The following is a 13,990-nucleotide window of genomic DNA, read 5'->3' on the forward strand; positions in this document are numbered from 1 at the left end:
CCCGATATCACCACAGTGTACCCCTCATGAACATCCATCTTGCTCCCCGTGTAATGAGGAATTCAAGGATAATGCTGCGCTAAACGAGGTGCGGTGCATCAATCACCTTGCGTTGGGTGACTCAACAGTGATTGTTCCGTGGTTGTAGCACATGAAGGAAGCTCACAGCTGGACAATCTGCTCGTGCAGTTTGATGGTCATTCGCAGCTCTTTAAAGGAGCATTTCAGTCGTTCCGATTTTCACCCGTCATGTGCAATTTGTTTTGAATCGTTCGAGCACCGTGACGAACTCTCAGAGGTTGGACATCAGGTTTTGACGTCGATGCACAGAACACTCATCTCCGACTCCTCGTCCAGCACGCCCACTCTTCAGGCCATGTACAGCCTCCACGTCCGCGAGGTGCAGTCACAGCCAAGGAGGGACGGCACTGCAATCAATGCGGCTGTCAATTCGGGTCTAAGGCCGACCTCACCAAGCATCTCAGGGACCCTACCGCTCACCCACGATGCTGGCAATGTGGTATGGTATACTCGGATAGGACGACACTCCGTAAGGTATGCATTCGGGCGATGCGTTGAACCCGGGCGGTGACCGATACCGTCTCTTTTCTCGGCTGTGCCAGCATACAGAGCGGTTTCCACGAACTCAGTCTTTTGCAAATGTCACTTCCGAGAACTCAAATGTTAATTATTGCGGTCTGGACAATACACTGGAGTCGAGTGTTCAAGTTGCTTCGGCATCCGACGTGACTGTAGAGACGTCCACTCCTTCTGTAAGCCAATCAAAATACTGTCTTGCTATGACTTGACGCTGATAGAGTGCTACAGCTCATAGCTACCCCGGAACCAGCGCCCGCCACTTCAGGTTCTCAGTCAAACGATGGTAAGCACATAATTAGACGTTGTACAATGAACAAACAATCTCAAGTCGCGGCAACGACAGTCACTGAGTCATCTGTAAACCCCACGGTGACCCCTAGTGACCAGTCCGTTGTTACTGAGACGACACCAATGCCTTCCCAGGCAGCCACGGCTTCAAACGTATCTTGGCTCACAAGGGGCGCTGCAAAGGAGTGGTGCGACAGTGTTGAATGCGAACTTTGTAGAGTGTGGTATGTTGGCGATGGCGAGCTAGTTCGCCATTACCTCCGTTCCGTGTACCATCCCAGATGTCAGCCTTGCAGTGTCACGTTCGAGGGCCCCTCTGAACACAATAAGGTGAGTTTCGCAGTTCTTCATGGGATGACTTCTCAATTCGAATGTCGATTCGGATAGCACATGGTATTGGTCCATGGCGCCAACGGGTGCAAGGGATGCTATCGCATATTCCCAACGGAAGCCGCCCTGCAGAAGCATTACAAGGACATACCTGATCATCGGAAGGGTCCTGATTCTGTGCCCGAGCACAGCATATTACCTGTACCAGAGGTGAGATCTTCGTGAATGACGATTTGATGTGCATTGACGATGATATTGTGCTAACCGAATGTTGTGGCTCCGCTGCCTCATCAGGTGAGCGAGCCCTCACTACCTCTGAAGTCTTCAGCTCATCTCATGTCGAGCGGAGGTAAGTTCCGTTTCGAAGTTCTTCGCTAACCCGTGGAACTGACTAATTCATACGGCGTTAAACTAGCAACCACGGAGTCATTTGCGAACAAAACGCTCAGTAGCAGTGATACACGCGCTACTGTTGACTTGAACTCATCGTCTACTACCCAGCCGTGCATGGCATCCAACAGCATCGCTTCCGCTAGTACCGGAGGCTCCAGAAGCGAGCAGGATATGAGTGTGCGATGCGAATTCTGCAAGACCCAGTTTGGCTGCGAAAGCGACTTACTCGACCATTATTTGCATTCTGTGTTCCATCCCACGTGTCAACATTGCAAAGTCGGATTCAAGGATCGATCGTCGCTCCGAGAGGCGAGTTCATTGCTCTCAAAGAACGTCCAGTATTGACTCGGGATATTGCATTTAGCACGTATTTTCTGTCCATGATACTACGGGATGCAAACATTGCTACGTAGTGTTCAATACGACGCAAGAGCTGCAACAGCATTATCAAAGTGTTCCTTTGCATTCGCCTGGAGAGGCGGCAGCCAGCAAGTCTGAGAGTGTTGCATCGTCAGAGGTGCTATTTGGTTTCTTTTCGATAGTCCCAGCTATGTCTCATCACAAGAGAACGACAGATCAAAGCGGCTTTGCAGTCGCCCAAGGGAATTAAATTCCGACGAAGGAGAGGTAAATGGCACTGCGACCTATGCGATACGAACTTCATAAAGAAGAGATCGCTTGCGCGCCATAACCTCATGCATCCGTGTTGCACCATTTGCCAGATAGGCATTGCTGACGACGAGCTTTCCAAGGAGGTGCGACACTACTCTAGCAGCCAGTTGTCACTCTAATGCGCCATAAGCACATGGCGAAGGTTCATCCATCGTTGATAAATCAGTCGCTAGCTCAGCCCGCATCGGCTCTACCTCGTCCAACCGTGAGCAAGCAGCTATTACTGGCAAATCGATTATTAATTTGACTTACTGTTCACCTTAACCTCTAGGACGTTTCTGACCCATTAATCATCACCAAACCGCTGAAGCCCTTGGACGAAACTTGCGAACCCATGGAGGACCCAGTCCACGAGATTGAGGAACTGCCATTGGCAGCGTCGGATTCGGGCAAAAAGGCAGTGGAAGCGCACGCACCTCGGTCCGAGTCGCCCATCTCTGCGACAGGCATATCGGAGAATGAAGACGGGAGAGACCCTCCCAGCGAACGTGAGTGCCCCCTCGAAACGACACTACTTGCTCGAGTTGTTCATGCAGGTCGACTCACAGAAATAATTGGAATCCAGTTTCCTGTCGACGTCCCCCATACCGGAGATGTCAGATCCAGAGCCGTCCAACAACTACAACAGCATGTAGTTGTTACGGTCCAGCCAACAGATGCCGTGGAAACAGTCGCCTCAGATGAGGCAGAGCCTATGTCTGTCGATCAGCATGTCGGCCGGGAGGAAGGAGAGGCCCTCGAAGGGGGAAAATGGGTACTTCCCGTTGATGGTACAGACAGTGAACGCGAGAACTTCAACTCAGGCGATGTGCATGCGACACAGACTCAAGGTAAGCGGCGAGCAGTGATGTTTCAAGCTGTATCATCACTCACGAGTTCTGAGCATCCGATGCATCGTCGACACCACTATCAACGACCCCTGTGCATACACCAGAGTCAGCGCCGCCGCAGAGTGTGTCGTGGCACTGCAGGAGCTGCCTAAAGAACCCGTGCGACGAGCCTACCGCGACGATGTGCGGGCATATATTCTGCTATAGGTGCGTCTGTCGTACACGCCATTGAAAATGGTGCATACAATGTTGATGGTGCGACGAAATCTGTATAGGTGCATCGTCCGTGAGATATCGGACAAGATGCAGTGCCCTGTATGTAACAGACTCTTCTTGCTGAGGCTGCACGCGACAGCATGAGCAGAAATCGTTGACGTTCGGCCATAAGTAGAGGATGAATTGGTACATACGTTATTTGTCGCGGCGACACATTCAAATGCCAATCAACAATGTTTTCAATATTCCTGCGACTGGCAGTGGATGCGGGCGTACCGTCACAGACGTGATTCGAGTCGCTAGCGCCCATGTAGCAGAATGCTTCTACTACTTAGTAGGACCTCGGGCGTCTACACATGTTTCCTTGCTACTTGTACTTCGGTGCTCTCTACGTCTCCATTGGACCCGCTGCTCTGTGTGTCGACACCATCTGATGACTGAATGCTTCGCCCTGCGTCTCAGGACAATATTTATCTACAGGGAATGGTTCTCGTTGGCGAGATGCCCATATCGACTCGACGACGCTCGTTAACGTCACGCGCTGTCGGCTTTGGCTCAGGCTGCGAAGTCGAAGCGACGATGTCCCAGCCGCTCGCATGCCGTACGCGTGGGGATACTTAGGCCACATAGGACCGGACAAGCAAGCGACCTGTTTCCCAGCACTGCTGTCCATTACCTCAATCAGCGACCATGTCTGGGACGTTCACCTGTCTCGACTGTGGTGAAGGCTTCCGCGATGTCTCTGCCTTGTGGAGCCACAGCAAGGCAAGGCAACACGGCCTTTATCAAGGTCGGAAACCTTTCAGCTTCCCCCATGACAACAAGAGCTACGATCCGGGTGATCTCAGCTACACACTAGCTCAAAAGCATGACTCGTACCAAGTCGACATGCCGTACGGTCGGACTACGGTGTTTCTTCCTGCCTCAAGGACTGCCGTGGCGTCAGTGTCGGCATTAAATGATGCAGCTGCTGCAGGCGCAGCGAGGGCAACGTTTGACACAGCTCCCGCGACCACATACCCGCCTGGCGACCCAGCCATGGAGTGCAGATGTGAAATCTGTGATCTGTCCTTCCGTTCGGATAATGAGCTCAACACTCATTACAAGTGGTCTCCCGTACACCCATCCTGCGGGAAGTGTGCGAAATGTTTTCGAGATAAGAGTCAACTTTCCCGGGTGAGTCGCAACATGAGCTTCCCTAGTCGTGTTGACTCAGTGACCTCGTTCGTCGGCGCTAGCATCTGCAAACTGCGCATGCGTGTGACATCTGCGTCTGCGGAGTAATCTTCGAAATCAACCATGCGTCCGTGCACTACAAGGCATCTTCGTGTCATCCCAAGTGCATCAATTGTGGGGCAGCGTTCAAGGACGCTCCCGCGTTGAATGTGGTGAGCTTGATATTTACCGTTCCGGTCGTCTACCCTGATCGTCTCGTAGCACTACAGATCCTCCCATTATGATCATCATTGTCTTCGCTGCGACCTCTGGTACCCTACGAAGCCAGATCTACAGCGGCATTTCTTCGAGTGCATTGCACATCCTCGCTGCTTTCAGTGCAAGGAAGGTTTCGTCGGACATGTAGAGTACTTTCAGGTCTGTGGCGACCTCAGAGACTCAAATTCCCCAATCACGGACTGATACATGCTGATTTAGCATGTGGCTGCGGTACATAACTCGAAGGTAACGACGACCATAGCACCCACGAAGGTAGATCCATTACCCGAAGCAAACCTGCGAGCATATGCATTGATGAGACTGTCTTTACAGGTCGTTGCGATTTCCAAACCTCCTCAGAAGAACAAACAGGAGAAGCCCCCACCGTATCGCTGCGACCACTGTAATCTAGGCTTCAAGAAGTCGAAGCAGCTCAAGAAACATAACCGCCAGACCCCTCTGCACCCGTGCTGTACCCAATGCAATAAAGCTTACGCAATGTACGGGCCTTATGAGCGTGTAAGTCAGTGTCGCCACTATCGCGATCCGTTCGCTCACATTGCATTCCGTCACACAGCATATGATTAACAAACATCCACGGGCCGAGATACTGCCCAAGCTTCCTCCACGACCGTCACCGCAGGTGCGCGACAATCGTATATGTCCAACTGTTTGTCGTTGGTACTGATCAAGTTCTTCGTTCGGAACTCTAGGCCGTACAGGCTGGTCCATCGACCAACGTCCAACAATCAGAGCCGCTAGGCGAGTCTCCGAAACTCCCGGAGAGGGATGATTATTCTAACATTGGCTGCTAGCCCCTGGTGCCGGCTCACAGACAGCGGGAACGGGCGCGTCTGCATCGAACTGCGAGATAGCTACGGCGGTGCCCGAAGTAGTCGACGGAGGTGACCCTCCGGTGGAGTGTGAGTGTCGCTCAGCACTATTTGTTTGTATCCCTTACGTGGGTCATCTTCTCAGCATCGGTGGAACCTCAGGTGCTAGTCGATGCTCCGATTAGAGACGCCGAGGCCACCGCGAGTGCGGTCTATCATCTTCCGGCAGCGGACAATGCGCGGCCGTCTGGCGAGCCCGGTCAGGATGCTGGCACGTTGACTCAAACAATGTTCGAACAAGAGCATCCCGTCAAGACGCCTGAGGTTAATGTCAGTGCTGTCTTGTAGCGTTGGGCGAATTGCCTACTGACGGGCAGTATATATACAGCTTGGGAGCGATACGGGATCAGTCATATCATTCGACTACCTCTCCTCCACCAGTTCGGAATCGGACGCCTTATTTGCACAAGCTCGGGCTTTACCACACCCTTCGAACACAGCCGTGCAATGCGAAAATGCTGACGAGCGCGAAGATGAGGCTTCCTCCGACTTGTACGATTACATCCAGTGAGCTTTTACGCGAACTACTACCTATCCTCGCGATAACTGACCCCTCTTGCAGTGCCCACGAGCGATCAACTGATGCCGACGCGCGGACGATTTACGAGCGACCTGACAGCGTAATCAGCTACGTTACAGAGACAGACGTAGATCTGAGTGTCCTGTCCGCCAGTTCCTCAGGGCAACCATCGGACTCCATTGCCACGCAGGCCTCTTCTTCGTCGAACAATGCAGCAAGGGACATGAACGCGGAACAGCTTGACTATCCCAAGGAGACGCTGTCCGAGTCCTACGTCAGCGCACCGCTCTCTGATGCGTGCACCCGTGGCCTATCTACTCGTCTTGAAAGCATTGACATCAGCATGGAATCTGCCTCTCGTCCCGCAGCATCTCCATCGCTGATCGCATCTGACACGTCGGCGGATGCGCCGCCTGTCAGCACAGGACGAACCCGAGGCTCGACTTCATCGCGTTCTACAGTGTCGGAGGAAAGTAAGAGCCATCGTCCGCGTGAGCTGCTTCGTGCTACATACTAACTATTCCTGCGCCGTTCCATTTCAGTCTCCAGCGTCACGGAGTCCATAGCAACGAGCACAAGGAGATCAATACCTACTCCTTCGGACCCAGCCGCGAGCGCTCTCCCTAAAGGAAGGTCCACAGCCCCTGGCCCGTCCTGGCACTGTCGGAGTTGCGCAAAGGACCCGTGCGAGGATCCGACGGCAACACAGTGTGGGCACATCTTCTGCTACAAGTTCGTCGCGCCCTTGATCTCAGTATTTTTGCTGATACTGATGTACGAATGTGTAGGTGCATCGTCAAGGAGATCGCCGAGAGTATGAAGTGTCCGGTTTGCGACAAGCTGTTCCTCTTGCGGCTTCAAGCGTCTTGATCGGACGATTGCTGTGTGCATGACGTGGATCATGTGTACTATCCTACTCACTACGTTCGCCCCTCTGACCCTGCGTCCGCAGCAGCTGCAAGAGATTTAACGTGTGCCTCTCTCCCGAAGATGGTCCTCGGGGATACCCCGTCTCCCTTGGACCATGCTTAGTAACCGTTGGATATATGTATATGTCCATCAGCCCTGCCGCTTACAGCTGTTTCCAAGTCGATGCCCCACCGCATGTCCAGACTCACACAGAAGCGAAGTCCCTGTGTCCCCCATCCAAACGAGCAGTGTTAAGGGCCAGCCAGATCGTGAGGTCGACCGGCAGAGGGTGCGGATCAACTGAAGTCAAGACCCGATGTCCTCCGCTTGTGCGCATCTTACGGGCAGAAGCCTATTGTTTTGGACATAGGTGTAATCCAAGAGGTATGTAATGCAGTGTTTCACCAGTCCTCTCTGCAACAGCGCGCGTACACCTGCCACGGGCTTGGAACAGAATTGAACTGCACTACGTACCACAATATTCTACGTATACCCCTTCACAAGCACAATAGCACAGCAACTACTAATCGTTGGTTTGAGCAGCTCTGGTATGGATAGTGCATGCGTTATACGAGAGGTAGAGTTGAGTTCTTGAATTCTCGGCTTCGTCGAGTTAGCTCACCTGCGGTCCATATTTCCAGGTCGCTCAAGACGTCTGGACGTTTTCGCGGTAGGTATTTCCTTACAGGTGGGACAAGCTCAATTGCGGGGCATCCTGCTAGTGCCTTCACCCGGCTTGCAATCGTGCCAGTGGGAGGGCGATCGACTGCAGTCAAGTTATCCAATGGCGATGTGTGGGTAATGGCCTCGACACCTCTGACGACTGAGACCAAAGCCAAAGCCAACGGAATTGGCCTGGTCAGATTCGTGGGTATTCAGGAATCGTCCAATACTCGGACTGATTCTCTGCCGAATGCAGGTGGATCGTTGGAGCTGACGCGGTGCACCACATGTTCCTCGGTTAGTGACTACTGAGGACATCCGGGCCGCGAGCTGATCTTGACGGAAACAGGAGAATTCAAATAGGAATACTCCGAAGCCAAGCTGGTCGCAGTTGACGAGGCGGTGAAACAGAAGGCTAAGCAAAACCTTGAGTTCCGCGGAGTCTGGGGCTCGGACCCTCGAGAAGCTCAATATGGCTTTGAAAGCGATGTAGGTTGTCGCCGCAGCGCTTTCTACAGACATTCCGACTGACGTGCTGGACCGTAGATCAAGCATTGGTGACAGAGTTATTCTCGCGATGATGCCTACATAATGACCATACACAGCTTTTTCTCTGGATTCGCTAACCGCGACACAGCCTTCCTCCATCCCGCCTCGAAGACGCTGATAGTGGCTTCAACTTGCCCGCCGGGGAACAGGTACATGAATCACGCGTTCGAGTGTATCACACTCACGGGACGCGCTCATAGTATTCGAAGACATCGTCATCGGGCAAGGTCCCCATCCTCGGGACTCTTGACCCCTACATGGACATCCACAAGCGTTATGCCTGGTATATGAGCGTGGACAAAAAGGACGTCTGACAATACATCCATGAAACACAAACACAACGTGAAGACTGTTGCGAGCTCGGACTTCGGCCGTATCATACCTCGCCATGACGTATGTGCCAACGCCAGTCTCGGCAAGTGGTTAAGCTGCTGATGCCACTTGACAAAAAAGATATTATCGAGAAGGATGGCCACAAAACCTAGTGCGGAGCGAGTGGTATTGCTCGTGCGTGTTGTCGGTGCCTAAATGGACCCCCTCTCCTCCTCGTCGATGCGGACAAGAAGGCTTGAGGAGTAGGGTATTTCATTTAGCCACAACATCGAGACGCATCCACGTTTTAAGTCTCGTCATCCAGGCTCCCTGGTGTTTCGTCTTTAGGGGCACTCCCTATGTCGTCACTTGTATGTTGTATGTTTGCCTCCCCGCTTTGTTCGGTTTCTAATGGCTATTGTTATTTCATCCGAAACGTTCGCTGACTCTTACAATCAGCATTTCAGCCTAGGGCATGATGTTACGGCTAATTGATTTGGATCTCAGCTGTGCGGCAGATCTGGCCTATAACTAGGGTGAACGCTCGCCGCCCAATTTCTTACGACTTACTCGAACGTATACAGCTGACGTAGGAGCAAGTACACTGCGCAAGCTGGGCTCATCCGAGTCCCTCCCACTCATCGAATTATGTCGTGGCCGTGGCTTCACATGTGGGCAGGTATGGCCGCATATGCTTCGGTTAACAGTCTTCGGTCTCTGACATATACGATACATTCAGCGGAGGGCACAGTCAGTGGCCCGCAAAGCAACTTCATCCTGCCGGTGAAAATCTGGGAAGAGATTGTTCTGCATCTCCAAGACAATTCTGCTGCTATCGTGGCGTGCAAGCAGACATGTCGATCACTTTACCCGTTGGCGCACTATCTCGGAATTTCCGCCATGTCCATCTCCTCTGCGCGCGAGTTCGTCTGCTTCACCAAGGCAGTGACCGAGCACCCCCGTATCGCGACTGTCGTCCGCACGCTCTCGCTCTACTTGTCCGACTCAGAAGAATCCTTCAGCCGAGGCCAGGGCCGGTCATGCATGTGCGAGCTATTCGCGGCTATGGTGCATATGAATCACTTGGAGGAGCTCTCCTTCATCGGCCCGTTCGTTCTCCCGGCGAGGTTTCCCGAACCGCTGCAACGCGAGCTGTGCAAAGGCCGTGTCAAGCTCCCGGTCAAGATATTGCGCCTTTCACTCACTAGCGGGCGCATCATTGTAGTCGACTCAACTCTGCGCTTGATCCTGCTGGCGTGTCCCCTGCTCGAGACGCTGCTATTTGACGAGTCGTATAATATGTTGACCATGGGATGCCGGCCGTCGTACAGCCGGCGGACGTCGTGGCAGCGATGTGTGCGGCGGTTGTTGCCGCCTGCGTATGCGACAGTCGACGTCAGCACAGCAAGGGCGCTTCACAACATCAGTACGCTGATACTTGACATGGCGGATCCTATAGACGGGCCCGGCAGTGAGTACGTGGGACACTGGTTGGCGACGGCGACAGACTCGCCCTTCACGCGGATCGCTGCCCTGCTTCCGACCGATGAACTCGGGGCCCTTATACATGGATGCACACAGGACTTGTTGCAAACTGCAGGTCCTCGGCTGGAGAGCCTCCGTGTCACCTTGGCCTACAATCACCATCGCAAAATTTGGAAAGAGCAATTGCCACACGAGCTACTCTCCTCCAACGTCAACCTCAAATATATCTTCATCCATGTCACCTTTCCGGGTCATGGTGGTTCTTTCGAGTTGTCCGTCGGCCTGCCTCAGGTCCTATCGGCGATCGGGCCTGTACATACCTCCGTCAAGTGTGTCTGCGTCTGCCTCACATTCACTGACCTGTCGCTGTTGTTGGTAAACGCTTTGCCTGAGTATCCGTCATGGCAGGACAAACTCGACATCCAACTGGCCCGACTTCTCGAGGAGCACCCAGAGCTCGTCATCACGCTCGCCTTGCGCTTTTCCTGCGAAGAGGCCGTGACTGTTCAAAACCGGCCGCGGCAGTGGTCTGCGCAGGATCTTGTGCACTTACTCACGGCGGGCCTGCCAAGGACGGCCCCGGGGGTACCCATGAGCGTCTCGAAGTCATATGTGCGGAACAGCATGACGTTGTGGAACTGGAAAACCTCCGTCTAGTCGCAGAGCCTCCGTGGTATCTAGCACATTATCCCCTCCAGGCTGTGAATGGTCCATTAGTAATTCATAGTTGAAAGGTGAAGAGCTGACAAGACCACTGGCTTCGTAGAACGTACATAAATAGATCTAGCTATTATCAGCGAGATGCCCATGTCGACTCGACGACCCTCGTTAACGTCACGCGCTGTCGGTTTCGGCTGCGAAGTCGAAAAGTCGAAACGACGATGTCGCATCCACTTGCACGCCGTGACGGCGTGGGGTTTTAAAGGCTGGGCAAGCAAGCGCGACCTGCAGGCCAGATCGATGATCACCAGCACTCCTGTCCATTACTCTGACCAGCGACCATGTCTGGTACGTTCACTTGTCTAGAGTGTGGTAAAGGCTTCCGTAGTGCCTCTGCCTAATTGAAGAGCCACAGCAAGTTAAAGAAACACGGCCGCGTTCGGAAACCTTCCAGCTGCCCCGATGGCAACAACTTGAACGGCTGCGACTCGGCCAATCTCAGCCACACACTAGCCCATGGCTTACACATAGCCAACACACCGCACGGTCGGTGCTTCGTTTACGTTCCTGCGTCAATGGCTGCCGTCGGGTCGGCGACGGCCTCCTATGATGCACCAGCTGCAGGCACAGCGGGGGCAACGTTTGATACAGTTTCTGTGACCACACCCCTAGTATGTAACTCCGATCAGGGGGCTTTGGTATTGACAGGCAGTATATACAGCTTGAGAGCGATGCGGAGTCAGTCATATTACTCGACTCTGTCTCGTTCACCAGTTCGGAGCCGTGCAATGTGAAGATGCTGACGAGCGCGAAGAGGAGGCTTCCTCCGATGCGTACGATGTCATCCAGTGAGCTTTTATGCGAAATACTACCTGTCCTTCCGATAGTTGACCGCTCTTGCAGTGCTGACGAGCGATCGACCGACTCGGATGTCAACACGCGGGTGATCGACTGTCCTGCCCGCCAGCTCTTCACGCGACCATCGGACTCCACTGCCACTCAAGCCTCTTCTTCGTCGAACAATGCAACGCAGGTCATGGATACAAGGCAAGTCGACTACCCCAGGGACACGGTATCTCAGTCCTGTGTCAGCGCACCTCTCTCGGATGCGAGCACCCATGGCCATCTATTCGCTCTGAAAGCATTGATATCACCATGGATTTTGCCTCCCGCCCTGTAGCCTCACCATCGCTGATCGTTTCCGAGACGTCGCCGGATGCGCCGTCTGTCAGCACAGGACGAAATAGTGGCTTGATCCCGTCACGATCGACAATGTCGAGGGAAGGTCAGAACAATTCTCTTCATTAACTGCTTGACACTACGTACTGAATTACTTCCATGTCACCCTGTCTCAGTCTCTCACGCGACGGTATTCACTGCAGGGCCATCATGCCGTAGCCATGCTCCCTCAAATCTAGCCACGAGCACTCCTCCCCAACTCCAATCCGCACGCCGATCGTGGTGCTGTCGAAGCTGCGGAAAAGACCCATGCGAAGACCCGACGGCGACGCGATGCGGGCACATATTCTGCCACAAGTATGTCAGAAGCCCACTGTGGCTGGTATCGGCGCGCTCATTACGTCGTATGCTTGCCTGCATCGTGAAAGAGATCACAGAGAAGATGCAATGTCCTGTATGCCATGAGTTATTCCTTCTGAGGCTTCACATTCGATGGGTTCCTTGTTGATCGGCGATTGCTACGTGCATTGTACACTTTTTCTTGAACTGTGTCGATCTCTGTCTGCCTTGTATCTGAATACCCTTGAAGAGTGTCTCGTGAGCTACACCACCAGACAGTCACTAGGAAAAGTATCCGTAGAGCAGCCTGTTGCACAAACAAAACGAAAGCTACCTAGTGAACACCATCCGCGGTGACGTGGTTCTATATAGTTGCGCAGAGTGCATCAAGTTATGGCGGAGCGCATGTTGTAAGTACATCCTTTGGAATAGCCTAGGTCAACGGCGGGATTCGTCAAGACTCAAGGCTGTTGAGCAGTGTTTACAACCTAGGCGGAGATACGTCGTTGTCGTTTTCTCTGGTTATGTATTGCTCGGCGCCGAGACTGCCAGTGAGTGAAGGAGGCCCCCACATTGTACAACTTTGTCGAGCTCGATCGCGAACCGACTTTCCATGCTCCATGCCGACAGATCTTAAGGCTCCGCTCGTATCTCGCACCTAAGGCTGTCTAAAACTCGGACGCAGGGTCAGAGGGACGAACACAGTGAGTAGGATAGTACACAAGATCCACGTCATATACACAGCATTCGTCCGATCAAGACGCCTGAAGTCGCAAGAGGAACAGCTTGTTGCAAACCGGACACTTCATACTCTTGGCGATCTCCTTTACGATGCACCTACACATTCGTACATAAGTGTCAGCAAAACCACTGGGAGATCAAGGGCGCGACGAACTTGTAGCAGAAGATGTGCCCACACTGTGTTGCCGTAGGGTCCTCGCAAGGGTCCTTCCCGCAGCCCCGACAGTGCCAGGACAAACCAGGGTCTGCGGACCTGCCTTGATGGAGAGCGCCCGCAGTTGACTTCGAAGGAGAAGGGGTTGGTCTCTTCGTGCTCGAGGCTGAGACGAAGCGGCACAGAAACAGTTAGTATGTTGCACGAAGCAGCTCGTGAGGACCATGGTTCTTACCGTCCTCCGACATTCTAGAACGCGATGAAGTCGAGCCTCGGGTTCGTCCTGTGCTGACAGGCGGCGCATCCGCCGACGTGTCAGACGCGATCAGCGATGGAGATGCTGCGGGACGAGAGGCAGATTCCATGCTGATGTCAATGCTTTCAAGACGAGTAGATAGGCCACGGGTGCACGCATCAGAGGGCGGTGCGCTGACACAGGACTGAGACACCGTGTCCTTGGGGTAGTCGACTTGTCTTGTGTCCATGACCTGCGTTGTATTGTTCGACGAAGAGACTTGAGTGACAGTGGAGTCCGATGGTCGCGCTGAGGAGCTGGCGGGCAGGACAGCCGAGTCTGCATCTGTCTCTGAGTAGTAGCTGATGACGCTATCAGGTCGCTCCTGAATCACACGCGCGTTGGCATCGGTCGATCGCTCGTCAGCACTACAAGAGCGGTCAACTATCGCGATGATAGGTAGTATCTCGCGTCAAAGCTCACTGGATGTCATCGCACGCGTCGGAGGAAGCCTCCTCTTCGCGCTCGTCAGCATCTTCACACTGCACGGCTGTGTTCGAAGGGTGCGGTCGAGCCTGTTGTGCAACC

General features: G+C 53.5%; 3 protein-coding genes across 3 annotated transcripts; 2 read left to right on the forward strand and 1 right to left on the reverse strand.

The window, feature by feature from the left end:
- The first annotated feature begins 7,724 nt into the window (after positions 1-7,724).
- On the forward strand, positions 7,725-9,021 carry B0H18DRAFT_1058834 (uncharacterized protein). Its single transcript, XM_048031087.1, has 10 exons — positions 7,725-7,757; positions 7,810-7,969; positions 8,005-8,045; positions 8,125-8,237; positions 8,313-8,417; positions 8,498-8,605; positions 8,646-8,694; positions 8,751-8,782; positions 8,847-8,871; positions 8,980-9,021. Exons 2-8 carry the CDS (start codon positions 7,887-7,889, stop codon positions 8,780-8,782), a joined length of 531 nt encoding a protein of 176 aa, XP_047885144.1. The 5' UTR covers positions 7,725-7,757; positions 7,810-7,886; the 3' UTR covers positions 8,847-8,871; positions 8,980-9,021.
- Positions 9,022-9,976: 955 nt separating this feature from the next.
- B0H18DRAFT_1058841 (uncharacterized protein) lies at positions 9,977-11,067 on the forward strand. The gene is made up of 4 exons (XM_048031088.1): positions 9,977-10,080; positions 10,117-10,406; positions 10,488-10,637; positions 10,667-11,067. The coding sequence occupies exons 1-4, from the start codon at positions 10,053-10,055 to the stop codon at positions 10,823-10,825; spliced, it is 627 nt and encodes a 208-aa protein (XP_047885145.1). The 5' UTR covers positions 9,977-10,052; the 3' UTR covers positions 10,826-11,067.
- A 1,897-nt stretch (positions 11,068-12,964) lies between these two features.
- Positions 12,965-13,441, reverse strand: B0H18DRAFT_1058848 (uncharacterized protein). Its single transcript, XM_048031089.1, has 3 exons — positions 13,403-13,441; positions 13,168-13,333; positions 12,965-13,109 (listed from the first exon to the last, which is right to left on the reverse strand). The coding sequence occupies exons 1-3, from the start codon at positions 13,413-13,415 to the stop codon at positions 13,028-13,030; spliced, it is 261 nt and encodes an 86-aa protein (XP_047885146.1). The 5' UTR covers positions 13,416-13,441; the 3' UTR covers positions 12,965-13,027.
- Positions 13,442-13,990: the final 549 nt, after the last annotated feature.

Source organism: Fomitopsis serialis, assembly GCF_022376445.1.
Source record: "Fomitopsis serialis strain Sig1Antser10 chromosome Unknown B0H18scaffold_290, whole genome shotgun sequence".
NCBI classification, from domain to species: domain Eukaryota; kingdom Fungi; phylum Basidiomycota; class Agaricomycetes; order Polyporales; family Fomitopsidaceae; genus Fomitopsis; species Fomitopsis serialis.

Bases quoted from the DNA above. Each gene is read 5' to 3' on its own strand.
- B0H18DRAFT_1058834 (XM_048031087.1), top strand. From the start codon at position 7,887: ATGGCCTCGACACCTCTGACGACTGAGACCAAAGCCAAAGCCAACGGA. The intron at 7,970-8,004 runs GTCCAATACTCG...TGCCGAATGCAG, and splicing joins TTCGTGGGTATTCAGGAATC to GTGGATCGTTGGAGCTGACG. The intron at 8,238-8,312 runs GTAGGTTGTCGC...CATTGGTGACAG, and splicing joins AATATGGCTTTGAAAGCGAT to AGTTATTCTCGCGATGATGC.
- B0H18DRAFT_1058841 (XM_048031088.1), top strand. From the start codon at position 10,053: ATGGCGGATCCTATAGACGGGCCCGGCA. The intron at 10,407-10,487 runs GTACATACCTCC...GCTTTGCCTGAG, and splicing joins TCCTATCGGCGATCGGGCCT to TATCCGTCATGGCAGGACAA. The intron at 10,638-10,666 runs GTGCACTTACTC...GGGCCTGCCAAG, and splicing joins AGTGGTCTGCGCAGGATCTT to GACGGCCCCGGGGGTACCCA.
- B0H18DRAFT_1058848 (XM_048031089.1), bottom strand. The intron at 13,110-13,167 runs GTTCGTCGCGCC...ACGAATGTGTAG, and splicing joins GGGCACATCTTCTGCTACAA to GTGCATCGTAAAGGAGATCG.